This window comes from Mirounga leonina, unplaced genomic scaffold (genome assembly GCF_011800145.1).
Source record: "Mirounga leonina isolate KUSES-001 unplaced genomic scaffold, KU_Mleo_1.0 Mir_125, whole genome shotgun sequence".
NCBI classification, from domain to species: Eukaryota; Metazoa; Chordata; class Mammalia; order Carnivora; family Phocidae; genus Mirounga; species Mirounga leonina.
The window spans coordinates 45,849,393-45,877,197 of NW_023270305.1; the positions used below are offsets into that span (position 1 = coordinate 45,849,393).

The 27,805-nt window shown below is 37.9% G+C and overlaps 2 protein-coding genes across 5 annotated transcripts in view; one reads left to right on the plus strand and one right to left on the minus strand.

Annotated features, from left to right (window-relative positions):
- APLF (aprataxin and PNKP like factor) overlaps positions 1 to 17,826 on the minus strand; it is a 90,224-nt gene extending 72,398 nt beyond the window's left edge. The window contains exons 1-2 of the mRNA XM_035001396.1: positions 17,544 to 17,826; positions 2,324 to 2,395 (exon numbers count right to left, since the gene is read on the minus strand). Coding sequence (XP_034857287.1) covers positions 2,324 to 2,395; positions 17,544 to 17,639 — 168 coding nt within the window. The 5' untranslated portion in view covers positions 17,640 to 17,826. The remainder of the gene's footprint in view (positions 1 to 2,323; positions 2,396 to 17,543) is intronic.
- Positions 17,827 to 18,017: 191 nt separating this feature from the next.
- Positions 18,018 to 22,683, plus strand: FBXO48 (F-box protein 48). 4 transcript variants are annotated; one of them, XR_004678541.1, is made up of 3 exons: positions 18,018 to 18,957; positions 19,968 to 20,207; positions 20,779 to 22,683. XR_004678541.1 is itself a non-coding variant. In XM_035001397.1 (3 exons), the coding sequence occupies exons 2-3, from the start codon at positions 20,004 to 20,006 to the stop codon at positions 20,938 to 20,940; spliced, it is 468 nt and encodes a 155-aa protein (XP_034857288.1). In that variant the 5' UTR covers positions 18,018 to 18,957; positions 19,968 to 20,003; the 3' UTR covers positions 20,941 to 22,683. The 4 variants fall into 4 exon arrangements, 2 of the variants coding, with proteins under 2 accessions (XP_034857288.1, XP_034857289.1); XM_035001397.1 differs by having other exon boundaries at positions 19,968 to 20,309; XM_035001398.1 differs by having other exon boundaries at positions 18,018 to 18,165; positions 18,814 to 18,957; positions 19,968 to 20,888.
- The last annotated feature ends 5,122 nt before the right edge of the window (positions 22,684 to 27,805 follow it).

Below are 27,805 nucleotides of genomic sequence, written 5' to 3' on the forward strand. Positions count from 1 at the left end.
ATAGACACAACTCTAGTTAAGCATCTTTATTAAGCCAATTTGGAAAACATTCTAGGTTTTAAAATATAAATATAAGTAAGTTTTTCAATATTCAAGCATTAGGTAAACTGATGGTTTCCCAAATGGCCTACTTTTGATACATAAAAAATTTAATGCCGTGTAACTTTTGTTATAAGAAGGGTTTCTTCTTAGCACTGAGTAAATAAGAATGGAAAAAGAAAATCTAATATTCAATTTTTCACAATTCAGTTGATTAATTTGCTTACAAATAAATGTGCTGAGTTCTCAAAATGGATCATGTCATTGTCTACAACTCTTCTGCTACTACAAATTTTTCAGATGTTATTTGAAACAAAAACAAAGCTTCAAAAACATCAAGAATTATAGGTATTGACCAAGGATCTGTCTTTATAAGTTGCATAAAGAATACTCTTGGCTTTTGATTTATTTTCTATGATATATGTATACATAGTAGGATTTGGATACTAATAATGCAAATCTAGAAAAGTCTATAAACCTACTTGCAGGGCTGATAGTCTCTGCTTTGGTATCAAAAATAACTAGAAATCTAATCATCAAGGACTATTTAAATGTTACACTTTTCCAAAAGTAAGTACTCATTAGAAGTTCTCCATTTCGTTAACATGAATGATAGAGTAGTAAATCTAAATAATGTAGTATTAAGTTGTAGGTATTCCACTTGAGGAGCCATGTGTATTATTTGCCATAATTACTATTTTGAAAAAAAGTAAATATAAAGTAATGATATGATCTATCAGAGAAGGCAGGATGGGAATTTAGAGATTCCTATATTCTCTACCTTAATGTGCTTCAGTAACAATAAAAACAAACTTGTTTATTTTAGGCCATAGTTGGTCATTGAAATGGTGTTAGAAATTAGGTGCTAGGGGGCACCTGGGTAGGTCAGTGGGTTAGGCGTCTGTCTTCAGTTCAGGTCAGGATCCCAGGGTCCTGGGATCGAGCCCCACATCAGGCTCCTTGCTCAGCAGGGAGTCTGCTTCCTCTCCCGCTCCCCCTGCTTGTGCTCTCTCTCTCTCTCTTTCTCTGTCAAATAAATAAAATCTTAAAAAAAAAAAAAGAACTTAGGTGCTAGGAATAACATAATTTTGTAAAAATTCATGATATCTCCACTTTTAGACATGTCATGTATAGTTCTCACTGCAGCATTTCTTCATGCATTCACAAATATGAATTAAGTACCTACTGTGTGCTCAGCATTATGCTAGATACTAAAGATACAAAGATGGGTCAGTGTTCCTATACTCAACAAGTTTCTGATCTAGTAAGTCTCATCTAAGAGGATAGTTGGAGAGGATTCAGAGATGAACAGCTGATGGTAAATAAATGGGTTCTCACAGGAGAGCTGACTATAGATATCAGCACTTCTCAAGACACGAAGACAATGCAGAATGATATACAAACCTTTTTTAAAGTATTTATTCAATGTTCAGATGGGGTAAATTCAGCTTTATTCAAAACTTTTCCAATACTAGAATTAAAAGGATACTTCTCAAATTTGAAAACAGCTCAACACAGGATAATAAAAGTACTTTATGTGTAAAAGAAAGAACTAATGATACCAAAGGCAGCATACGTATAAGATGAAAATACATATAGGTTTAAAAATGTTACAAGTTAATGAATTTCGTTCCATAATAATTTTACCGCCACGGCATCTAGTCCAAAACAGATGGACCCTCATACATGTTTTATTCTCCTATATAACACATTGTGCAAATGGAAAGGAATAATCACATTACATCCTCAGAAACTAATATCCCTATGATACATCAATGCTCAAACTATAAAGCAAGCAATTAAAATTTTAGCCCTCAACAAGAACTTTCAAATTAAAACTATTTATGCAACCCTAAAGTTGAACAAGGTTTAAATTTTAGAAATATTCAATTCGACACACAGAGGTACAGAAATCTCTTAAAATACAACCCTGTAATATTTAAGTGACTTCAGTCACTACCTCACCTCCCCAAAACAAACCATTATATAGTTACAGGCTTTCTTATAGAATCTTATTTGTAATACCCAGTCATAATGTATACATGAACTGGCAGTCATCTTTCACTACAGTTCTAACTAGGTAAATGTAGCACTGCTTTATGGGAAAATAAATACTTTAAAAAGTTTAGATCTTTATCTCCCAATTATCCTCTGGAAATAAGAAGGATATATTCTGACATTCATTCTCTATTTCCATAACCTTAGAAAATAAGCCACTTTAATCAGGAGCTATAAAAAGGTGAGAGGCAAAAAGTTAAAAACAAGTCATGAATAACATATATACCGGTTTGATTCGAAGTTGACCACCGACCACCTCAAGAATGGCATGTCTTCTGGACACTCTCTTGTCTGTTATCTACAGGGGAAAAAAAATAAACATTTCAAACACAGCTACCTCCATAAAAAACAACAGTAACAACAACAACAACAAAACCCATAGCAAGGTTTCTGAAATTAGTAGGTTAGATATGAAATAGTCCCTCAGCAACTGCGTATTAAAATGATTGTCCTCATTGAACAGATAATTAAACAACTCTGAGATTAAGGGACATGCCCAAGGTCATAAGAAGAATAAATGGCAGAGCAGAGACCCAAACTTGGAATCTAACACATCCCAAAACCTTTCATGATGGTTTCCATTCAAGATAGACATTTTGTAGGGATTCTTATCAATAAAATCCATAAAATGAGAAAAAAATCTGTATGTGGTGTACTTATTAAGAAACCTTTCAAATATAAGAAATATATAGTATGTTTTGATGACAAAAGGATTTAAGGAGCAGCAGTCTGGTAAATATAAAGGGGTGACTACAAGTTTTAGGGTCAGGCAGACCTGCACTGGAGCTCTAGGGCCATCAGTAGTAGTTCAGAAAACAGGAAGGTGGGAGGGGCAGTGATGAAAACCAAATATTCACATGCAGCAGAGATTATCATTTATATATGTGTGTGTGTATATATATAAAACAATATATACGCATATATTAATATCACATAATAATGTATAATGAATAGATTTGCTTCCTGTTTTGAGCCAACAATGTTCTACTTCCCCTCACAAGCACTTCTGCATACCAAAGTTTAAAAATCATTTGCACTTTAAATGCTAAAATTGCCAATTGAGCCTTCCCTGCAAGGCTATAAACACAACAGTTAGGATTGCCTTTGTTATTTGTGGCAGATACATAATGAAAACATGTTAAGCACAAACTTTACTTAACACCGTAATTATTCGGCCCATCTCTGGATCACCTTAGTATCTATCACTTCAACTCTGATTATTATCCACCTAAGGACCAAAATTATCAGTAAAAACAGACTACAGCAATGCCTAATTCAATTAAACCCATTAGTTCTGCAAAAACTTGCAAAAATGTGAAAGTACCAGGAATCAGTACTCATTTTTTTAATCAGAGAGCAGTTCTGCATGTAAGACCATGACTATATAAAAATAGGCACAGTTGAATGAATTCCATATATGTGTATTGCAACAGCTCCAGTTAATTTTTAGAACATTTTTTAAAATAAAGTATCTTAAAAGTAGCCCACTTAAAGTATATACACTGTTGGCCCCAACAGTTCAGAAAAGTAAATACAAACTAATTATCAGAAAGGAGAGAAGAGGGGTGGGAGGGATGGGGTGGCTGGGTGATAGACACTGGGGAGGGTATGTGCTATAGTGAGCGCTGTGAATTGTGTATGACTGTTGAATCACAGACCTGTACCTCTGAAACAAATAATACATTATATGTTAAAAAAAAAAAAAAAGGGAGAGAAGAAATTTGGAGGTTCCTATATTCTCCCCCATTGTGTGCCTTGTGAGCCAAAAACACCAGCAGTTACCCGATAACCTAATTTACCATGTGCAGATTTCATCATTTGCATAGAACTTTCACTTAAATGTTGAGATTCACCATAATACTGCCATAGCTATTATTCACATTTTACAAATTTGGAAACTGGAAGTCTAGAGACCTGAAGTAACTTGTGTAGGCCACTCCTTGAGTAGGTAGCACTCCAAATCCATACTCATTAATAAGAATAAATATGTGGGGAAAATAGTCATATATGATTCTATACCTGCATATAATCATTCAGAAACAGTTTCAAGAAAAGAAAATTACTCTGTGTCAGGGAGTAAGAAGCTTCTAATTCTAACTTGGGTAGTAAGATCTCATTGCTAACTTCAACAATACAAATCCATTTGCAGCAGACTGTCAAATATAAAACCATGGCACGCAATGATGGTTCCTGTAATAGTCCAGCTTGGGTTTCTTTCTTTTTCAAACCATATTTTTGCAGGAAGCGATAATGGACTTTTTCTATCTCAGTCTTTCTTTGAAATAGGCTTTCCTGACACTAGCATGAAAAAAATATATATATGAAAGCATAACATGACCTCTAGTGGACATATCATTCCATAACAATGTAATTTCATGGCAAGCTGTGCATTTCTATAGCATACCAAAAAAAAGTGTTTTTTAAAGAGCCTTTCAAATTAATGTTATTTGGGCATTTAGCTATAATAGTCCCTTTTAAACTATACCTCTAAATAATGAGTAAGTTAGAAAATAATAATTTATGTCATCTCTACAGGAAGCTTTTAACAAATTATCATTGGGGCTTATTTTAATTTCAGGATGGGTGTGGGGAGGGTAGAAGGTAGAGGGTATGTGGAGGCTAGGTCATAAATAGATTACCCTAAGGAGCTGATGGCCTGCTTTATTAAACAGAGATCACTGTTCCTTGTGCAGAGTAAATACCCATATATTCTTACTACTATATTAACTGTAATAGCAATTATTTATCAAGACCAAGGCACTGTTTTATTATTTATCATGTATTATCTTTTTTAATCTTCACAAAAGTTGCAGAGAAGACACTATTATCTTTATTTTATAAGTGAGAAATACAAGTACAGTGAGGTTAAGCAACTACTTAAAGTTACACAGCCAATAAGCAGCAGGACTGGGACTTGAACAGAAGGAATCTGATTCTAGGCACACTCTTCCTTTTAAAACTGTATTTCCTCCATGGGGCACCTGGGTGGCTCAGTCGGTTGAGCATCTGCCTTCGGCTCGGGTCATGATCCCAGCATACTGGGATCCAGCCCCACATCGGTATCCGTGCTCAGCGGGGAGCCTGCTTCTCCCTCACCCTCTGCCTGCCTGTCTGCCTACTTGTGATCTCACCCTCTCTCTGCGTGTCAAATAAATAAATAAAATCTTTCTTAAAAAAAAAAAACTATATTTCCTCCCTCATTATCATTACATAAAATATAATTTTTTAGATTATTTACCATCAGCTTAACTGAATATAAACTAGAACATATTAAAGAACTGGAAATAAGGCAGAATGACTATTTAATAAGCAAATAGACATTCTCAGAAAATCAAGCCCTAAAGAAAGCTCCAGAAGGTCTTCAGGTTTTCAATTGGTCCTATTTATTCTAATGTCATACCCAAGTCTAACAAGATGTGTTATCTGAATTCCCAAGTCTATGGCAATACCACGCTGAATGTACCCAATCTCGTCTGAATTCCCAATTGTCTACTCACAGTAGACAATAAAGTAGATAAGGCTTAGTAGGCGGTGCATTGGCAATGGGGGAAAATGACTGATGTTGGTCTGCAAGTGGAAAGACAAAAGCTATAGAAAAGCAAAGAAACCCAAAGACTCAAAAAGATAGCACTGGCTAGAAGCTATTGAGACTAGGAACAAATGGCATAACATACTTCAAAAGGTACTAAATACTTACCCAAGTTTATTGATTACCCTGTTTAAATGAAAACTTTATTTGAAAGTCAGACATTTCACATCTTTAGAAAGCCATAAAAATAGTTAAAATAGAGGAATTCCAATTTCCTATCAAATAACTGTAGCCACCTAAATACTAATCACACCATACAAAAAATCAGAGATCAACAAATAGAACAAATAAAGCCACCTATATTCACATCTAAAGCACAATAGGAAACAGAGATGACCACAAAGTTTACATGTAAGAGGGGAAAGAAACACCAAATGCAACCAAATGCTACTATGCTGGAACAGAAAGTCAAGTGACAACTGGGAGGGAAAAAGAGAGGGAGTGAGAAGCTAGGGGTAAGCTAGGGGTAGTGGGGCACAGATAAGATCACTCCCCAAAATAGTCACACCTTGATTGAGAAATAATGAAAATAAATCTCACATCCAGCAGCTCAATGGTCCAGCAAAATTGGGAACAATTTGGGCATCAATATGAATAATGATAATAATGGAATACAACACACTTTGAATACAAAATAATCCATGAGTTCATACAGAACTCGAGAAAGGGGCTGAGGCTAGGGCTGGGAGGAAAAGCTCATATTCATAAAAGAATGCCAACTAATGAAGAAATTATCAAACCAGAAAATCACTATTTTGTTACTACCAATATAATAATTGACTCAGTAAAGATCATTGGATGTTAACTTTCAGGTGAGTGCTTGATGGGAAAAAGAATATTCCTGAAGTCTCAAAGCATCATTGCACAAATTACTCACAAAGGGAATTGTGTCTTTACTGGAGAAGTCTGACAGACACCACCTTCCCAAAGTGATCACACAACATCATCAACAATTTCGGGGCGCCTGGGTAGCTTAGCCAGTTAGGCCTCTGACTCTTGATTTCGGCTCAGGTCATGATCTCAGTTGTGAGACTGAGCCCCGCATAGGGTGTGGATGGGTGTGGATGGGTGTGGAGCCTGCTTAAGATTATTCTCTCTCTCCTTCTCCCTATACCTCACCCCTGCTCGCACACACGCAAGCATGCTCTAAAAATAAATAAATAACCTAGAAAATGTAGCATATGATTGTTAAATAACATAAATGAAGTATAATTTTATTTACAGTTATTTCAGTAAAATTAATAAGCCTCTTCCTATTTAGTTGTAACTTTTTTCACCTCTGTTTTAGACTAGGCACCACAAACTGGTAGCCAGGTTTTTCATTCAGGTTTTTCTTCTCTTTTTTTTTTTTTTTTTTAAGTTTTGCTTTGAAAAGTATATGTACCTTCCATCTCACCATAGACCCCAGCACTCCCTATAATCTTCCACTGAGCACACCTCACTATTGTATACCTGGTCTCTGCAGGCATTTGAATTTGCAACTTACGATTTTTTTTTAAAGATTTACTTATTTGACACAGAGAGAGAGAAAGAGAGAGACAGAGAGCGCACAAGCAGGGGGAGTGGCACGCAGAGGCAGAGGGAGATGCAGACTCCCAGCAGAGCAGGGGGAGCCCATTGCGGGACTTGATCCCAGGACCCAGGGATCATGACCTGAGCCGAAGGCAGTTGCTTAACCAACTAAGCCACCCAGGCGCCCCGCAACTTATGCTTTAAACTACGCCTGTACTTTTAGATGCCATTTCTTCACATGTGACATTGTGTACCAGATGCTGCTAGTTGCTTAATCAATAGCTATTAATTTCCTCTTCCATACTAATATTTATTCCACTTTTATTGAGGATAAGAATGTACCCATTTAAAAATATCCAAGTGCCCAGAATTCCCTGTAGCTATGAATGGCCAAATGACAAGCTCTAGCAAAGGATATAAGAGTGTGTATTAACCACATTTTCTAGTTTCCGCATCTAATGTTTTGATATTTCGCATCTTGAACTAAGGAAGGGTTACCTCTCCCAGGGTTACAGGCTTCTTAGAGACAGTAAATGACTCACCTACGAGTATACCTTTCATAAGCAAACTAACCAATCTGAAGCCTGTACTCCCAATTATGGCTTTACCTGGCTCTTATGCTGCCCCAATCACCCCAGGGCTAGGCATCAGACAACTAGGGGCAGCCCCTACAGCTCAGAGCCCCATAACATTATTTAAACTAGACCATCCTACACCTGCTTACTTTGCCTTGCCCATTCATTGCTGAGAAAACCATAAGAAAGGCTTTCCTGCAGTTCCCCTAGCTCTGTCTTCTGCCTTCAACCAACCTCATGTGGCCCCGCATGGCCCTGTGTGCCCTTCTTTCTCTTGGGAACTATGAGTAATAAATTATCTTTTCAATGGCAAGCATCTTTTAACCTGTTGGCCTCACCATTCCTGAACAAAACAACAAAATCTCCATATTAAAACAGTGGAGCTTCTGGAAAGATGATTGTCTTCATGATAACCAGGAACAGGCTCAGCTGGCATGGACTTTTTTTTTTTTTGATCTCTGCCTTCTTCTTTTCTTACTGTGTAAATGGGACACTTCAAAGTACAGCAACCATCTCATGACTGCAGGCGTGCAAGCCACCTGCAAAGGATGAAAAAGGAGGAACACAGAAGAGGCCATTCCTTGAGTATCTGCACTGGTCCTGGAACTACTGCCCCAGAGATTCTCTTACAAAAGAAAATTTGATTAAGCTGCTGTTTGTCACCATTTGTTACTTGTAGCCAAAAGCAATTATGATTAATATCCTTTACTCCAACAACTGTTATATTGATACTGGACATCTAACAATAAATTCATGTATGATCAGCTAGTCAGAGAAGCTAACCAAATTGAACATTCAAGCCCAAGAATTTTTTTTTAATATTAAAAAGGTTGCATAACATATGGCAGGAGCTGAAGGATACACAGGCTAACAGGTAATGCTGAAATCACCCCTATCCTTTGTTTTTTTAATATTTTATTTATTTATTTGACATAGAAAGAGAGATAGAGTGAGCATAATCAGGGGGAATGGCAAGCAGAGGGAGAAGTAGAAGAAGGCTTCCCACTGAGCAGGGAGCCCCATGTGGGGCTCGATCCCAGGACCCAGGGATCATGACCTGAGCTGAAGACAGACACTTAACGACTGAGCCACCCAGGCACCCACCCCTATCCTTTGTTAACAACAGATAAAATGATAGCAATTCTTCTTCAGATACTACAGAACAAACCAACCCTTTTTACTTGAATTCTTCATACTGTTTCTTGAACGGGGACAGGACTCTGTTTTTGTATCACTTTTGTATCGATAAAATGTGGATCCCTTATCTTTCATTTTCTGGGTCTAAATTGAATGTTTCACGCATTATGATAAGGACAAGTCTTTTCTCCTTGTCTTCATGTCTTGCTTTTAAGACATGAAGTTTGTGCTAAAAAAAGATAAAGACATGAAAACATAAAAGAACTGTGATTTCTTTGCCAAATATTTATTTTTGGCATTTACTGAAGTCAAACAAAATGAAGATTTCTTTTTTTTTTTTTTTAAAGATTTTATTTATTTATTTGACAGAGAGATAGAGCCAGAGAGCACAAGTGGAGAGAATGGCAGAGGGAGAGGGAGAAGCAGGCTTCCCACTTGAGCAGGGAGCCTGATGCGGGGCTCGATCCCAAGACCCTGGGATCATGACCTGAGCCGAAGGCAGACACTTAACCATCTGAGCCACCCAGGCGCCCCCAAAATGAAGATTTCTTATGCTACTAGCAGAAATGCGTGGATGTTTTGAATCAAGGTCTCTGACTTATTTGTTTATTATTTCCAACATTCTAAAAATAAAAAACAAACCTGAATAAAGAAAAAGCAGAAAAGCTACTGGATCCTGAAATAGAATACAATGGTATCTTTCATTTCACTTTTGCCTATATATATTTACTGAAAAACCAACAGCAGTTAATTTTTCTTAAAATGTTTCCCTAGAGAAATTTCTGAATATCACAGACAGGTATAATATATCTCATAAATACAATATCCCCACGTAGCCTGGCTCCTATAAACATAAACGAATAGAGAAGAGGCAAGATTAGTTTTTTCCAATATAAATTACATAACACACCAAATGCTTAAGATAATAAAAATTTTCTTATATAATACTTTATAACTTACAGTGCTGTCACACAAGATTATCCAGTTTGCTCTATCAACAATAGACAAATAAAAAAGTGACAAATTCAAACTTTTGTGGTGGAGAAAAATAAAAAACCCTCTGGTATGGGATTTGGGCCTGTATTATGAGAAAATGCATAAACCTAAAGAAGCACAGGATCTATTTCAGACATAATTTACATAAAATATTTTCCTCAAACTTGTGTATGTGGCAGGTAAAGAAAATCTAAAATTAAGACTTGAATTAAGTAGAGACTAGTTACTGTAGTCTATGGCCATACCACCCTAAACACACCCAATCTCGTCTGATCTCAGAAGCTAAGCAGGGTGGGGCCTGGTTAGTACTTGGATGGGAGGCTGGTTACTGTAAACCAGTTGACAAACCATGAAATTTTCTTATCAAGACTGCTTCCCAGTTATCAGATCCAGGACACACTCCAGAGTTCAATCAACACTGAGACTCTGTCATAACATTAGATAAGTAAGTCCATCTTATTCCTCAACATGCCAAAAGTTAGTTGATACAAAGTATTTAATATTATTGCACTTGGAATGTACCAAAGTTCATTTTCTGATATTAACCAAGGGCAAGTTTGAGGAAACAAACTTGATTTTTGCCAGAGGCTCTCTAGACAGATTCCAGTAAGCTCTCTTTAAAAGGTTATTAATATACTGGATGTGAAATGGTCTTTGAAACTTGTGAAATACTTTCCCATAAGACTAACTGTATAATAGTAGTTAGGTTATCAGGCTACCTCACAAACATCTATTTAATCCACAATACCGGTGAAATATGGATCACTTAGATTTTAAAAAGTAAAATCCAATACCTTCTGAACTCCTAAGTCAAGGTTGCTGAATTGTTAGCCAATAGGATGGAACTGTGCTGACTTGATACCACTGAAATCCCAACTCACCCAACCTGTTTGGCTTGCAACGTTACTTGCAAAGTGAATGCTACCCAAATGTGAGAATCATCCTTATTATGAATATATTATGACAGAGGCAACATAATGAGTAAAAACAGAAGCAGAACTTAGGAAGACAAAACTGGGTTTAAACCCTCACTTGAGACTTCGGAAAATTAAAGTGTCTCAATAGTTATTTAATTCAGTTCAGCAGACATTTCTTAAAGAATTATTTGTGCCAAGCATTATTAGTATGTCTAGAAGAGGTTTCCAACTCTAATTTTGCAACAGAATCATCTTCAGAGTTTTTAAAATTACAGATACCCAAATGCTACCTACAGAATCCAATTACCAGAGGAAGGAACTCAAAAAGAGGTATGGAGGCATGTGAGGAGATGGCATATTAAGGCTGAGTAGTATCCAGGAGACAGTTTAGAGAGCTTGATTTCGAAATAAATAAATATATATGAAATTTATATGAATATATATGTATGAAAAGTAATTCACCATACACCTATCAGAATGGCCAAAACCCAAATCACTGACAACACAAAATGCTGGTGAGATTGTGGAAAAACAGGAAATCATTCACTTATGATGGGAATGCAAAATGGTATAGCCACATTGAAAGATAGTTGCAGCTACTTACAAAACTAAACACACTCTTACCATATGATCCAGCAATTGAGCTCCTTGGTATTTTTACCCAAATGAACTAAAAACATGTCTACACAAAAACTTGCACGTGGATGTTTGTAATAGCTTTATTCGTAATTGCCAGAACTTGGGAGTAACCAAGATATCCTTCAGTAGGTAAATGAATAAACTGTGGAACATCCAGACAAGGGAGTATTACTCATCACTAAAAAGGAATGAGGAGACATGGAGGAACCTTAAACACACATTACTGATTGAAAGAAACCAATCTAGGGGCGCCGGGTTGGCTCAGTCAGTTAAGCGTCTGCCTTCGGCTCAGGTCATGATGCCAGGGTCCTGGAATCGAGCCCCAAGTCGAGCTGGGCTCCCTGCTCGGCGCGGAGTCTGCTTCTCCCTCTACCTCTCCACCCTCTCCTGCTCCTGCTCTGTCTCTTCTCTCAAATAAGTAAAATCTTAAAAAAAGAAAGAAAGAAAGAAACCAATCTAAGAAAGTCTATATATACATACTGTATAATTCCAACTATATAATATTCTGGAAAAGGTAGAGCTACGGAGACAGTAAAAAATTCAGTAGGTGCCAGAGGTTGGAAGAGGAAGAAATAAAGGACAGAACATAAGGATGTTTAGGGCAGTGAAACTATTCTATGTGATACTATAAAAGTTGATATGTGTCATTACACATTCGTTAAAACCCACAGAATGTGCACCAAGAGTGAACCTTAGTGTTAAACTATGGACTTTGGATGATAATGACAAGTCAATATAGGTTCATCGACTATACCACTGCGGTGCAAGACGTTGATAGTGAGGGAGGTTGTGTGTGTGTGTGTGTATGGAGGGGAAGAGGCAGAGGTATATATGGAAACTCTCTGTACTTTGCACTCAATTCTGCCATGAACCTAAAACTGCTCAGTAAAATAAACCCTATTTTAAAAAAGAAAGATACATCCTATATAAAAGCAATGTCTCTGAAAGTTAAAGGGGAACAGTAATGTAATGTGATTATCCCACAAGCCTAGTCAGCACCTATCCAGTCATCCAACATGTCATACACTTTCCATCGTAGAGCCAGGAAACCATACATCATACATCCACTTAGCCTGAAGGCCTTTCCCTCTCTACCACCGACTCTCTACCTACCAAACTTCTAACTGTTCTTTCACTTCAAAGTCAGCTCAACGTCACTGAATTCATGAAAACCTTCCCTGACCCCTCATCTTGACTGAGGGTTCCTTCCTATACCTCTCTGTATCATGGAACATTCTTTTCTGTTCGGCTCATGGTACTGAAACAAAACTTTTAATTAAATGTGACCTTTGAAAAGTCAGAGGTTATGTCTAAAAATCCAGATTTCTTACTACTCTTGAAAAGAATAGGTCACTGTTACCAGGTGGGTATGGAAGTGAATAGCAGGGACCACATTACGGATCCCTTTCCTTGTGGCCTTCCCAAAACTGAGGCAGTTGTAATCTACGACACTGCTGTGATTTATTTACCATCATCCCTGTTTTTCTTACTCCCTCCAATTTCACTCACTCAAGGTGCCTGCCTGGCTCCAGTCCCCATTTGAGGTTGCAACCACTGTTTAGTTACCTGTTCCTCTATCTCTCATACCTATGAAACTGTAAGTTTCTTGACAGTAACAACTTGTTTCTCTTTTTTTTTTTTTTAAAGATTTTTTATTTATTTATTTGACAGAGACAGACTGAGAGAGGGAACACAAGCAGGGGGGGAGCTGGAGAGGGAAAAGCAGGCTCCCCGCTGGCAGGGAACCCAATGTGGGGCTCTATCCCAGGATTCTGGGATCATGACCTGAGCCAAAGGCAGACGCTTAACGACTGAGCCACCCAGGTGCCCCCAACTTGTTTCTCTTTCACCCCTCCATTCTGACTGGTATATATTCAACTACTTTCTGAATTCACTATATTATTAGTCAATAAAATAGGAAAAATGCTAACATTTAATCCATCATGAATGTTACTTCATACACTTTAGCAGTTGATAGCACTGTTTCTTTACTACACTTAAATTCACTTCAAAATTCTATATCCTTTTCACACCTAAGTTACAAGTAGGCTCTTCTTGAGGGTTGGTAGAATGAAAAGCAGAGACATGGAAAAGAAAGAGATCATGTGCTTTGAAGGCCTACTATGTACCAGGCACTGTATTAGGCTCAATAATTAAGGTGCCTAGTGGCAAGGGGTGGGGGGCGGGGAGGAGGAATATCCAGCAGCTAGGAGTGCTTGGCACATCCCTAGGGACCAGGTAGGACCAGCATTCCAGAACAGCCAGTGAGCTTCTGCAACAAGCAGAAATAATACAGAGTTGCCAGGCCAGAGCAGTTACTGGTTACTTTGTGTAAACTTTGTAGGACACTTAGAGCATTCTTACACGTGGTGAACTGATGCCAGGAAAGTCTATACTAGAGCCCCTGACTAACTCCACCCGCAACTGAAGGCCTCTTCTCTTTTCAGTCAAAGCAGTCAATTCCAATACACCTGCCATTAGGAAGACTAACTAGATAGCTCTGTTGTCCTATTCCCTTGGAGGAAAAAGATCAGAGAGAAATGTGTCATATAATCCCTATCAAAACAGAAAAAGGAAAATTTGAAATCAGAAATAGTAGTTTTCACTTAACGGTATAACCAGCTTTTTAAAAAGAGTATAATCAGCTTTCTTTAAGAAAAACTATAAAGCAAATAATTTGGCCTAAAGGTACTCTGTTGCTTAAGATGCTGTACTGTAAAACCTTTTTTAAAAGTAAATTTTTTATTTAAGATAATTGTAGGTTCACATATAATTGGAAGATACAATACAGAAAAATCTCTTGTACCATATCCCCAGTTTTCCCCAGTGGTAACATCTTGCAACACTATAATACAATATCCCAACCAGATATTGATATTGATACAGTCAAGATACAAAACATTTCCATCACCACAAAAATCCCTCATGTTGCTATGTTATAGCCATCCCAATTCCCTCCTACTCCCCTCCCCCTTTCTTGTAACTCTTGGCAACCAGGAATCTGTTCTCCATATTTATAATTTGTCATTTCAATAATGTTATATAAATAAATTCATACAATATGTAACCTTTGGGATTGGCTGCTTTCACCCAGGATAATTCCATGGAGATTCATTCTGCTGTAAAACCTTTAACTGGTATGGACCATAAAACAGAATACAACCTAGTAAACAAAGACCTTGGGTTCACTGATGACTCCCACTAAAGCAAATGGCACAAGAAAATTAAATTTCACTGTGCTCTGTTATCTATAAGGGTTTTCCTGCCACTGTAAAGATGTAAAGACATTCTTATCAAATTGTTTCACCACCAAGCCCATTTTACACACTGGAATTATAAACCTTTATGCTTGTACGGCCATGGAGGCCTGTGAAACTTATCTCCAAAAAACATGACTTGTTAAGTGAGTTCCCAAATCATCATTATTAATCATCACATAGTAATAATTAATCATTATATTATGAATAATTTACAATGAACTTCCTGAATTTTCCTACTTTAACTAAGTCCTTGCTCTCTCACACTACAAAAAAAAGAACCCTCACTGGAATTGCTGCTGTTTGAAACATGCCCTAATGGTGAGTTGTTATTGTTTGTTTGTTTGTTAAGATTTTATTTATTTGAGAGAGAGAGAGAGAGAGTGGGGTGGGGGGGGGCGGGGAGACACAGAGGGAGAGGAAGAAGCAGACCCACTGAGCAGGGAGCCTGGCAGGGCTCAATCCCAAGACCCCGTCCTGGAGATCAGACCTGAGTGGAAGGCAGACGCTTAACCAACTGAGCCACCCAGTCGCCTCCATCATGTTGAGTTTTAACCACTGCAAAGAAAGAAACACGACAGCTCCAAAATCTTTAAAACCACAAACTGGGGGTGCCTGGGTGGCTCAGTTGGTTAAGCGACTGCCTTCGGCTCGGGTCATGATCCTGGAGTCCCTGGATGGAGTCCCGCATCGGGCTCCCTGCTCAGCGGGAAGCCTGCTTCTCCCTCTGACCCTCCCCCCTCTCATGCTCTCTCTCATTCTCTCTCTCTCAAATAAATAAATAAAATCTTTTAAAAAAATAAAAATTAAAAAAAAAATAAAACCACAAACTGATTTGTTTGTTCTTCAAATTTTTCCTTCAACACATTTAGGACATTGTTCATAACCACTTCTAATAGCTGCCAAACTTGGCAAGAGAATCTCATCACTGAATGATTATTTGAAAAGGAGAAGCAAAATTCTGACCAGATAGACTAACCTACTCCTTTCTACTCCTTACCATTTTAAGACAGAAACCAACAGGCTCATTTCACCTTAGCAAGCCTATAATACAAAGATCAAGCTACAAACAATGAAAGAGTCTGTAACCTGTTGCCATGTTTATAAAACATAAGCCTAAAATTCATCGATCTTTTAACCAGATCCACAGTACTCTGTACTGGTGATACAATTTGTTAAGCAAATCAAAACTCAATTGTCACCAGACATAAGATTTTTGGATGAAGCACATACTCTGTAAAATTTCATAGATATGGAGAAAGAGAAGAGGGAGGGTGGGAGGAAAAAAAAACCTCCCAGGCAGTTCTCTCAAATGTTTAACTATGGAGAAAAGTAACAGAATATTACCTAAACATTTAAGTAATTACTCGTCCAGTAAAGAAATTAACAGCACCATAAGAGACTCTTAATCTCAGGAAACAAACTGAGGGTTGCTGGAGTGGAGGGGGGTGGGAGGGATGGAATGGCTGGGTGATGGACACTGGGGAGGGTACGTGTTGTGGGGAGCGCTGTGTATTGTGCAAGACTGATGAATTATAGACCTGTAGCCCTGAAACAAATAATACATTATATGCTAATAAATAAATAAATAAATAAAATTAACGGCACGTAAACTTTAACTTTCTCAATAATCTTACTGCATATACACATATGCACACGAACACATATACACACACCGCTTTAGCATAGACGTCCACATCGGAACCCCCAATTACCACTCCTTTTCCTCTCAGAGAAGGGTCCTAAGGCTAATATCAATGGTTCCACTTAGACACTGGAGGTTAGCGGGATAATAGTCCACACTCTTTACTCTGATATTAGCTCACCGACACAGGTTTGTCTCCAGAGCCTAAGAGAAAACTTCTAGAGGGCAGAGACCCACATCTCATTCATCTTTGTAACAAACACCACAGTGCTACCATCAGCGAATGTGCTACACAAAGTAGGCACTAAAGATACGCTGAATGTTAAAACGACAACGTATGTTTGAGGTAGAGACCTATAAAATTCCAGAATGCAACAGGAAAATTTTCAAACTCCTAAACATCCTAAAGACGGTGGAGAATATATAGCTCAGTGGCACTACGCGTCCAAAATCTTATGTGTGCCCTTTCAATAACCACTCTATGGCTCCATTTTCTCATCCGAACAATGAAGATAAGAGCACCTAACTCACAGGATTTTGAATGGGTTAAAAAGTTGGTATAGGTAAAGTCCTTAGATCAACGCCAGGAACATTACACGCTACATAAGGGTTAGCTGCTGATATTATTGAAAAAGACTATTACAGTAAAAGTAAGGCTCACGCAGTCCGACAAGAGGCCAAAAGCTTAAAAGAAATTATTCTAGGAAAGATAAGATCAGAGGTTGGCAAACTTTTTCTGTAAAGGGCCAGATTCTACTATAAATACCGTAGCTTGTCAGGCCAAGAGACAATATCCTCAATCCTTGGGCCAATATTCTCCCTGAAAGGCTAGCAGGCTTTTTGTTTGTTACATTTCACATTTTAAAACTTAAGAACCATTCTTACTACGTGGGCCCGTATAAAAACAGGCTGGATTTGGACTCAGGGACATTAGTTTGCCGACCTCTGGATAAGAATGTAATAATGATAATACAAGTCTGTGCTTTTTAAAGGCAACATAAGGAAACGTTTGTGAGTTGATTAAAGTTGACTGGAAAACGTCCTGCTCCCAAACTTCTAAAATCCAGACATGCAGGGCCGGCGTGGTGGGGAAGCCAGAACCGGGGAGCAGGGCTTCAGGAAACAACGAGGACCTCGCACGGCTCTCTGGGTCCGGCAGAGCCTCCCTGCCACACTTACTCCCAGCAGCGGCCCGCGGCCGATCACCGTCTCCCCGGGGGCCAGGGCCACCCGGGGGCCGCCGTCCTGCGGCTGCAGCTCGAAGCCCCCGGACATGGCGGCGAGGACTACACCCCTTCGCAAGGAGACGGTCCCCGCAGCCGTTTCCGCCTTCCATGGACACGCGCGGGGCCAAGGCAGGCCCTCAGAAAAACGCAGGGGGAGGAGGAGCACAGGCTCCGCTCGAGTGTCTCCAGGCCTCGCTCAGCCCAGGCCCCAGCTCCGCGTCCGAGTCCCGCCTCCCCTTTCCGACCAGTGACGCGCGCCGGGATTCTTCCAACACTCCGCCTCAAAACTATTTTTTAAAAGCCCGGGTTAACCACCCCCCCCACCTTTCTCACCGCCACCCGCCGTGGAGGATGCCGGGCCTTGTAGTCCTTGGCGCCTCCTTCTCCTCTCTTGCTGAGCTGAGACGCCCTGGTAAAACTACCACTCCCAAAAGGCAACGCGCGCTTCTCTCTACGCCTGTACGAAATCCGAGTCAGCAAGGCGGAGCTACAGTGGGCGGGACTGGAGGGACTATGGCGAAGGATTCGAATTCCAAAGGATTTAATTCGCTGGAGGAGCTACCAAGGCCCTGGAGGTAGGAGGGTCTTCCCTTCTAGCCGACGTCTGGACAGCTCAGCTTCGGCTCAGCTCCTTAGAGCTGTGGTGACAGTCGGTGCTGACGGTTATTGTCGCTTATTTGTCATTGCTCCGTGTTCTTTGGACTCGGGCAGCTGCAGACTGCGCGAGCCCCTCAAAGAGGGTGGCTCAGTGGGATGTGGGGTCATTCCTTCCGACCTGCGGGGTTGGTCTGCGCTGCCTCCCGATCCCTCCCTCCTCGTGACGCCGGAAAAGGGGCGAGCTCTTACCTAACTAGAGAGGTAATTCAGCAAAATATGGTTCATAAACAAGAAGGGGCAGAAGAGGGATAGTTGTCCAGGTATCCAGGCAAAACTGGACTTAGAAGAAGATGCCTAGTGGGAGCTTAGGAACCTCACCAAGGTACCCCCAGCTGTTAAATTCAAAAAATTCATTTGCCTCCTGGGGAAGAACTGTAACGAGAAGATGCATTTTATTCACCATTGAGATTCTGGGAAAAGTAACAAATGTTTAAGTGCACGGTAATGTTCTCTTAATATGAAATTTTTTTCAAGAATATAGTAGTTTGGCTTGGTTTGTTTGATGGTGAGAGAGATGAGTTCCGTGGCAAAAACTTGCTCTTGACTCATGAATTTGTTTCTATCAGTTTGCTTTCTTACTTCCCCAAAACTTGGAGAGGAAGTTCTCTGTTGAGCAGAGGCATTAAAATTCTAACCACCAAAGCTAATTCGGATCATAAACAACCAAATGAATGGGAGCAACTGTGGCCTTGGCAAGTCCAGAAACATAGGTGAGTAACATGTCTAGAAAGGGGAATAATCATTAGCTGAATTAAAAAGAAGCATTTAACAAACCCCTCTTCCTGCACTGTCACACACACACACACACACACACACACACACACACACAAAAGAAAGTGCAGCATGGAATAAACTGATTTTAATATGAGCTGTCTTTATATGCAAAGATAGCTCCATGGTCTCAGCTGATTTTGGAAGCCTACCCATCTTTAATTATATGCTGTACCTAGCTGAATTACAAACATTGTTTATTGTTGTTAGTTACATAATTATGCATGTAGGATAGCTTCAAGAGGCCATTTCTAAACCACTAATCTTATAACTGAACTGAATATTTGAGACCTTGTGTCATTATAACCTGGACTTCAACCTCTTGTCCATTTCAGATAGTATTTATGTCATCTGTGAGCACCTACCCATTAGGTACAAGTAGATAAATAATTATATACCCTACAAAAGTCCATCAGATTTATGATTAAATCACAGATTGTAGATGAAGAACTTAATGATAAGGCATCAGCTCCCACAGACAAGTATTTAGGAGTTGAAGAGAATTGAATCATACACATTTTCAGAAGTATTTTTGGCAAATGCTTGGAATCGAATATGTTCCCACAATAGTCATTTCTACTACTAAACTCAAGTTGTAGTCTGTGAAGAATCACTTCTCTTTTTTAGATAATGTTCTCTGGGAACAGAAAAACAAATGTTTAGAAACAAGCCCGTTTACTAAAAACATTTTAAAAGAAGAAGGGAAGTAACATGTGTTGAGTGCCTCCCATGTGCAATTCAGATGTGAAGCTGATGCTTTACATATAATCCCTGTTAATCCTTTTAGGAACACACAGGAGAGATGCATCATTGGCCCCATTTTACAGGTTGAAAAACTCAAGTCAAGAAAGTTAAGATTCTTTCAATCATACCCAGAACGTATCTGGCTCAGAGTAGGTTCTGTCGTCTGATCTGAAGAGACTGAGTATGTTTAAACTTTGCCTTCTAGGTTACATATGAGGATAATTTGCTAAAACATCAAACTATGCAGAAAAACTCCAAGAGGAACAATAATTCAAGAGTTTCTGGCATAGAATTGAATTCTGTGGATGCTGAGAAGGAAAAAAAAGAGAGTCAAAATAACTTTGTTGAACTGCTGCCTCCAGAAGTTACTTTTAAAATTTTCAGTCAGCTAGACATTCGGAGTTTGTGCAGGGCTTCAGTAACCTGCAGGAGCTGGAATAACACAGTAAGAAACAGTGACTCCTTGTGGAAACCTCATTGCTTGACTCTAAGAGCTGTGTGCCAAAGAGAAATAGATGATGATCTAGAAAGTGGATATTCCTGGAGAGTAAGTTTAGTCTTTGTAGTCTGCAGTGTTCTTGACAATATGGTGGTAGGTTTGAGCCAACCCCACCTTCTGCCTGAGGAGGTAGGATTTCAGAGACGGAGTGGCATACAGAGTGTGTTGGCTTTTGGAGTTGAAGTTGAATTATTATTCTTCTCCTACAAACCACACCATCCCATCCATCCTTTTACATTTTTTTAAATCCTAAATTTAGGCACATTCCTCCGTTAGCTACTTCATTCTACTTTATCCAAAACTCACAGCAAACTCCATGGCTCACTTTGCATATGTACACATATACATACGCCCACACACACACATACACACACAACACATTTATTAGTGTATGTGTGTATCAGTGTAAATACTTAATCTTCTTTTCAGTCCTATCAATCAGCTCCTCTAGTTTTAAACAAACTCACTGACCAACCACCTACTACATTCTTTAACAGTGATGATTTACCTCTTTCAGGTAATACTATTGAGGAATTACCAGAAGAGTAAAGTGAAACACGAATGGCTAAGTGGCAGATACAGCAACATATGTTCTCCTCTGAGCCTACCAGAAAAAATCATGTACCCAATGGATGTAGATACGTGGGGGGAAATTCTAGAAGCAGAACTGGAAAGATAAGCCAGAAAATTACAAAGATCTTGTAACTTTGAGACTTTCAAACAAAAATGACTCTTAGGTTCATTTTTTTGTTTACCATTTTAATGTTTAACATTTAAAAGAAAACTAAGTAGAAAATATTATGAAAGTCAAACTGTTTTTATTCTGCACTTTCATAAAAATTTTTCTGGTTTTATTGTAAGGTAGAAGAATCATGAAATGTTGTGTATGTAGGAAATACTATACGGATAGAGTGATTTCAAAATGTATTGCTTCATGTATTTGTATCAGCATATTGCAGTACTCTAATGACAAGAGAGTTTGATTGATATTTTCTACTGAATAGTAATTCAAAAATTCAGGAAACCATTTGAAGAAACTGATTAGAGATTCATTCAGCAGTAGACATAATTAGGCTCATAACTGGAAGTAGACAACACTAGGAAGACTACCTAAATGAAATTAATCACTATATTTAAATGTAGAGTGTAATACACTTATATTTCAATAACTTTAAAATATCCATTTCAGTGGAATCAGATTGAATTGTCAAACATTGAGCCCATTTTAAAATGTGTTAAACTTGTGGTTTAGTTTAAAATTAACCTGACCAGAAGGCTAAAACTTGTGAGACTAAGATTCCCATTACTTGCCTACAGACCTGGAACTGTTCTCAGGGACAATGGAAAGTTTCCGGTAACACTTGAACTGCCACACTGTTTTTCTTGGTAAAAGCTCTCTTTCTAACAGCCTTATAGCACCATCTAGTGTACTCCTCGTAGATAACCAAGGCAAAGGACTTAAGGTCCTTTTTGTTTTCCTCACATTTAAAAGAAAAATATATATATTATTTTAGAGAACGGTATATACCTGATTTAAGTTTATAGCTCTTCAGGAACCTTCAGTTTAATTTTAGTTCTCTTTTTCTTAAAAGTAGATGGTATAGTACTCACTATACCAGATTGTTCATTCTGAATCTGTGGTCAGCATCATAGTAAAAAGTGTTTACAAAACATTTTAAGTTAGTATGGCATTTTCTTCTTAAATTGTGCTCCATAGCACAAAAAAGAAGCATCCAGGAAACCTGTATCTAACAAATGGACACAATATCAGAAAGATGCCTCACTCTATACAAATTCCCTTTGTTGGATCAAGCAGGTGAGGATTGGCTGGAAGGGGCCTTGAAGATCAGGCAGTGCAGTCTCTAGGACTAGTTAGCAATCCCTTCTAGAGAAATTCCTCTCACCCTCCCACCCACCAAACTCTCTTCTTGGCAAACCCTTTTGTAAAACTTACTCTCTTGATCTGGAAACCATCTCTAGATCCTACCATTCTGGATTAAGTGACCTTCAATAGAGTTCCCATAGTTCTTTGTACATACCACTCTTAAAGCTGTCTACTACATTAAAATTCGTCTGCCTCCCCCGTTAGACTGTGAGCTTCTTGAAGGCAGGGACCATTTATTTATTTTTATGTTCCCCAAACCTGGAATATAGTAGGTATTCCATAAAGATTTGTTAAATTATTTCTGTATTATTTATTTTAATCCTACCCAGATTGTATAATAAAAATAATTTGCTATATTGTTAGTGGACAAGACTGTACTGAAATGCAATGTGCAACCCATAAGGTAGATGGGATGCTTACTATTAATGGAAATACATGAATCATTGTTTTAGTCTTCTCAAAAGCTGTAAGAGAGAAACAGGAAAATAGAAATGTTTTGTTTTATGTCTGGGAATAAACACCTGAAAATCAACTTAACCCAAAAGTATCACTTATTTTTAATTATTGGGTCACCTCAATGAGTTTTAAGTATTATTTTGCAAGTTATATGAATAATCTTTAGTTTGGTTGTTTTTAGTACTAAAGCATTAAAATTATTTTATATAATAAGTTATAAGCTATGATCACATTCTACACAGAAAGGAAAGTTTGGGGACTTAATGATAAATTTTATGGTATGGGCCTAGAATGAACTGTACATTTATCAGACCAAGCCATTAGCATCTGAGAACATGAGTGGGTGGAGTAGAATGGAGGGAAGGAGTGCTCTTACTCATAGATAAAATACCATGTTACATAGACACAGTTTTGTTGTTGCATAGAACAACAAAATAGAATATTGTTGGCATAGAATATTAAGGAGTTTCCAGTGTTATTTAATATTTAATCAGTTCAAGAGCTAGTATTTTTTTTAATTTAGAAACCTTTCTTTAGTTGCTTCTAGTCTATAACCCAGTCTTAGACCAGAACATAATCACCAATAAAATCTGTATGAATATAATAAACTTTGGACCTTAGAATACCCCAGCAAATAAAAGCCTAATTTGAAAAATATGCCACTAACCACTTTTAATTTCATCTTTGCTTTGATTTCATATAATATCTTCTCTCCAAAACTTCAAATGCCCTAATAATAACAAAAATAAGACGACTAGTAACATCATGGGAAGAATAATACATAAGATGAAAGAGCATACATTTTTATTTACAGTAGAATTGAAAGACCCAAATCATCAAATAAATGAAATTAGATCAACAGTGGAGAAAATTGATTAATCATAATAGCCAACATTTATTGAGTGCCTACTCAGAACCAAGCATAGTGCTTCTATAGGGGATGCTATTATTCTACGTCCTTTCTATGGATGAGGAAACTGAAAATTAGAGAATGATCTTATCTATGTAGTTCATCACCACTCCCCAGCACCTATGAGTATGTAACATGCAGTAAGTGCTCAATAAATTTTTATTGAATGAATTAAAAACTTACCTGAGATTGAGTAACTTGAATGAAAATGCCAAGAATGTTCCTCCAACTTTTTATTTTGAAAAATTTCAAACACAGAAAAGTAAAAATATATGACAAAAATATATGACAAAAAACTCTTATGTATATCCTAACCTAGATATACCAGTTGTTAACATTTCCACATTTGTTTTATTTTTGCTGAAGCTTTGGAAACTAAGTTGCAGACATGATGATACTTTACCCCTAAATACTTCAACATGCATCTCCTAAGAATAAGTACATTCTCCTATATGCAATACCATCATCACATCTAAAATTTTTATATTGATTCAATAATATAATCTAATTTACAATCCTTATTTAAATTTTCTTAATGGCCCCAAAAATATATAGTTTTTTTTTTCCAATTCAGGACCCAAACAAGGTTTACAAGTGCGTATCATTTTTTATGTCCCCTTAATCTCTTTTAACCAGAAGCATCACTCTGCCTTTGGTTTTGTTTTTCAGAATATTGACTTGTTGGGGGTTTTTTTAAGAATTCAGGTTGGTTTTCTTATAGAATGTTCTGTAAATGATTTGTCTGATCATCTCTTCATGATTTGATTCAGGTAAAACATATTTAGCAATTATACATAGGTGGATGTAATAGGCTTCTTAATGCACCACATTAAAAGGCACATAATGTCTGATTGTTTTACTGTGTGACAGAGTAAGTCTGATTATTTGATTGAGGTGGTAATCATCAGATCTCTCCGTTAAAAGGGATATTTTCCCCGGGCGCCTGGGTGGCTCAGTTGGTTAAGCGACTGCCTTCAGCTCAGGTCATGATCCTGGAGTCCCTTGATCGAGTTCCGCATCGGGCTCCCTGCTCGGCGGGGAGTCTGCTTCTCCCTCTGACCCTCCCCCCTCTCATGTGCTCTCTCTCTCTCATTCTCTCTCTTTCAAATAAATAAATAAAATCTTCAAAAAAAAAAAGGATATTTTCCCATAAAGCCAAAATTTCTTTTTTCAAGAACCTGTTTCTAGAGTATTCCCCTTTGACTAACCCTATGCTAAATGCTTTGTAACATTTTCTTATTTCATCTTCATAATTAGACTTTCAAAGAACACAAGAAGTCATATTCGAGGTATTTTGCAGTTAATCTAAATATCAATATAAGAAGATGTAAAGCCACTATTTAAACCCAAATCTCTTTGACTTCAGAGACTAAGTTTTGAACCACTAGAGTATAGTGCTTTTTATAATTTTGACACTTAGCCCTTACACTGAAGCAACATGAAGGACTAAGATTAACAGGGAACACCTCCCATACAAATATCTAGAAAATGAGAGGAAATCAATATTAGACATATAGAACTTAACATTTCTGCTAATAGTAGAACAGTTAATTCTAAGCCTTCCTACATAGGACAACTTGAAAACCTCAAGCAAAAAAATTTATTCTACCTGAAGGCATCATAGAGCTAACAAGGTAGTAAAGAAATATTAGACCAGTTTCTGGAAAAAGAAAGAGAAGCAGAGAGGTTAGCCCATGATTAAGATTAGTCTTACCATGGAGCATTTGCCAATTTCTGCAAGAGCAACTGAGAGATTAAACAGATTCTGAAAGCTTCTCAAGATTATGAGGACAATGAGTGGAATCTAGGACTCAATAAGAGTAGGAGAATGAGGAAACCCTCTTTTAGTAACTCCCCTCTTGTAGTTTGGGACCCAGAAGGACTCCACCCTAGGAATGGGAGTGGCCTGGAAGTACACAAAATCTCACAAGAGAATCAAGCACTTTCAAAACACCTCAGTCTCTGAAACTGGCATGTGAGGATCCCAGAATAATAATGCCCCAGACAGCTGGCAGAAGCAAAAAAAAGTCCTCCCTGGAGAAAGAGATCAACTTTGTAGGCTTCACATTATGTCTGCGAACATTTTTTAAAATCAGTGTCTGATGCATACACACATACATACAGACACACATATAAATAAGGGGTCATGATAACATAAATAAAAACAGAAAGACACAATAGAAAAGACCCACAGTTGGAGTTATCAGATGAAGCCTCCAAAATAACAAAGCTTGAGGTAATCAATGAGATAAAAGGTATGCTGAAAATTTCAACAAAAGGACTGAAAATAATAAAAAGAGCCCACAACTAAAAAGAATGGACATTAAAAAAGCAATGTTAAAAAAGTGATCTGCTATTTAACAGCTGATTAAACCCAGCTGAAGAGAGGGGAAAGCATTCATGAATCTGAAGATAGGAGCAAAGAAAATATCCAGAATGAAGTAAGGAGAGAAGAAGAATGAAAAATACAGAACAGAGGACAGTGGGAAAATATTAATAAAGTACGAAGGTTTAATATATGTGTACTTAGAGACCAAGAAGACAAGACGGGATAGAATGAGGCAGAAGCAATTTTGAAGTGGGGACAGCTACGAACTTTCTAAAACTGATGAGAAACCTCAATTCATAAATTCAAGAAGCCCTACAATCTGCAAACATGATAAATAAACCATATACTCACTAAACTGTAACACAGTAAATCTGCTAAAAAGTAAAGACCAAGAGAAAAATGAAAGCAGCCAAAGAGAAAGGAAAACTACCTCTGGATGAGCAATAATTAAATTGAATGTTTGTTTTTTCTTAAGAAGAACAAAGAAATGTTATCTTCAAAGAAACTTTCAGAAGAAGCAAACCACCAACCTAGAATTCTGTACCCAGAGGTAATACTTCTCAAAAAGGAAGATGAAGCAAAGACATGCTCAGGAACAAAAAACCTTGAGAGAGCTCTTCATGAACAGACTCCTATTCAAAAGGTAAAAAGAATATGTTCCCAGATTTCATCTGGTTGAAGTATAGGAAACACTAGAAAGCAAGAAAAGTGGTAAATATGTGGACAAATCTCAATGAATAGCAAGCATAAGATAATAATAAAATACAGAGTGAATTAAAATACAGGATAACAATGGCATTTGAGTAGGGAGGACATAAATGGGATTAAAATTTAAATTTCTTGCATTGTCTGAGAAGAAAGTAAAAAAGCCAATTAATGTTCTGCTTTGGAAAGTAATAGGTATGTGAAGTAATCTCTATGGTAAACTCTGAAGGAATTGTAAAGGAATATATAACTACCAAACTAATATGTAACTATCAAGGTAAAATGGAATAATTTAAAAAATAATGAACACAAGAAAGGACAGTAACATAGAACAAGCAGAATAAACAAAAAATAGTAAGATGGGAATTTTCAACCCAAATATATCTGTAATTATAGTTAATATAAGTACAGTAAATGCTCTAATGAAAAGATAAAGAGACCAGATTGCATTTTTTAAACTATAGGCATTTTATAAGAGAGACATCAAAACATAAGGATACAGGGGCCCCTGGGTGGCTCAGTCTTTGACATCTGCCTTCGGCTCAGGTCATGATCCCGGGGTCCTAGGATCGTGCCCCTCACCGGGTTCCCTGCTCTGCGGGAAACCTGCTTCTCCCTCTCCCACTCCCCCTGCTTGTGTTCCCTCTCTCGCTGTGTCTCTCTCTGTCAAATTAATAAAATCTTAAAAAAAAAGATACATAAAAGTCTAAAGTAATGGGCGCCTGGGTGGCTCAGTTGGTTAAGTGACTGCCTTCGGCTCAGGTCATGATCCTGGAGTCCTGGGATCGAGTCCCGCATCGGGCTCCCTGCTCAGCAGGGAGTCTGCTTCTCCCTCTGACCCTCCCCCCTCTCATGCCCTCTCTCTTTATCTCATTCTCTCTCTCAAATAAATAAATAAAATCTTTAAAAAAAAAAGTCTAAAGTAAAAAGATGGAAAATTATATACTGTGCAAATAGCAACAAAAGAAAAGTTGGTACACCTAATATCAGACAAATTAAACTTTAAGGGAAAATGCACTACTAGAGATTTTTTACAAAACTATATAAGGATAAAAAAACAATTCACAAAGTTTAACTTTTTTTCTATTCACATGAATTTAATAACACAGGGGTGCCTGGGTGGTTCAGCCGATGAATTTAATAACACAACATGAACATATGGAAAACTGCAGAGTATCAGCTTACCTTTCCAGGGGTAGGGGATCCTGGAGAAACAAAACTGGAGACGTGAGGGCTCACCATAAGGGACAGGTGGAGAA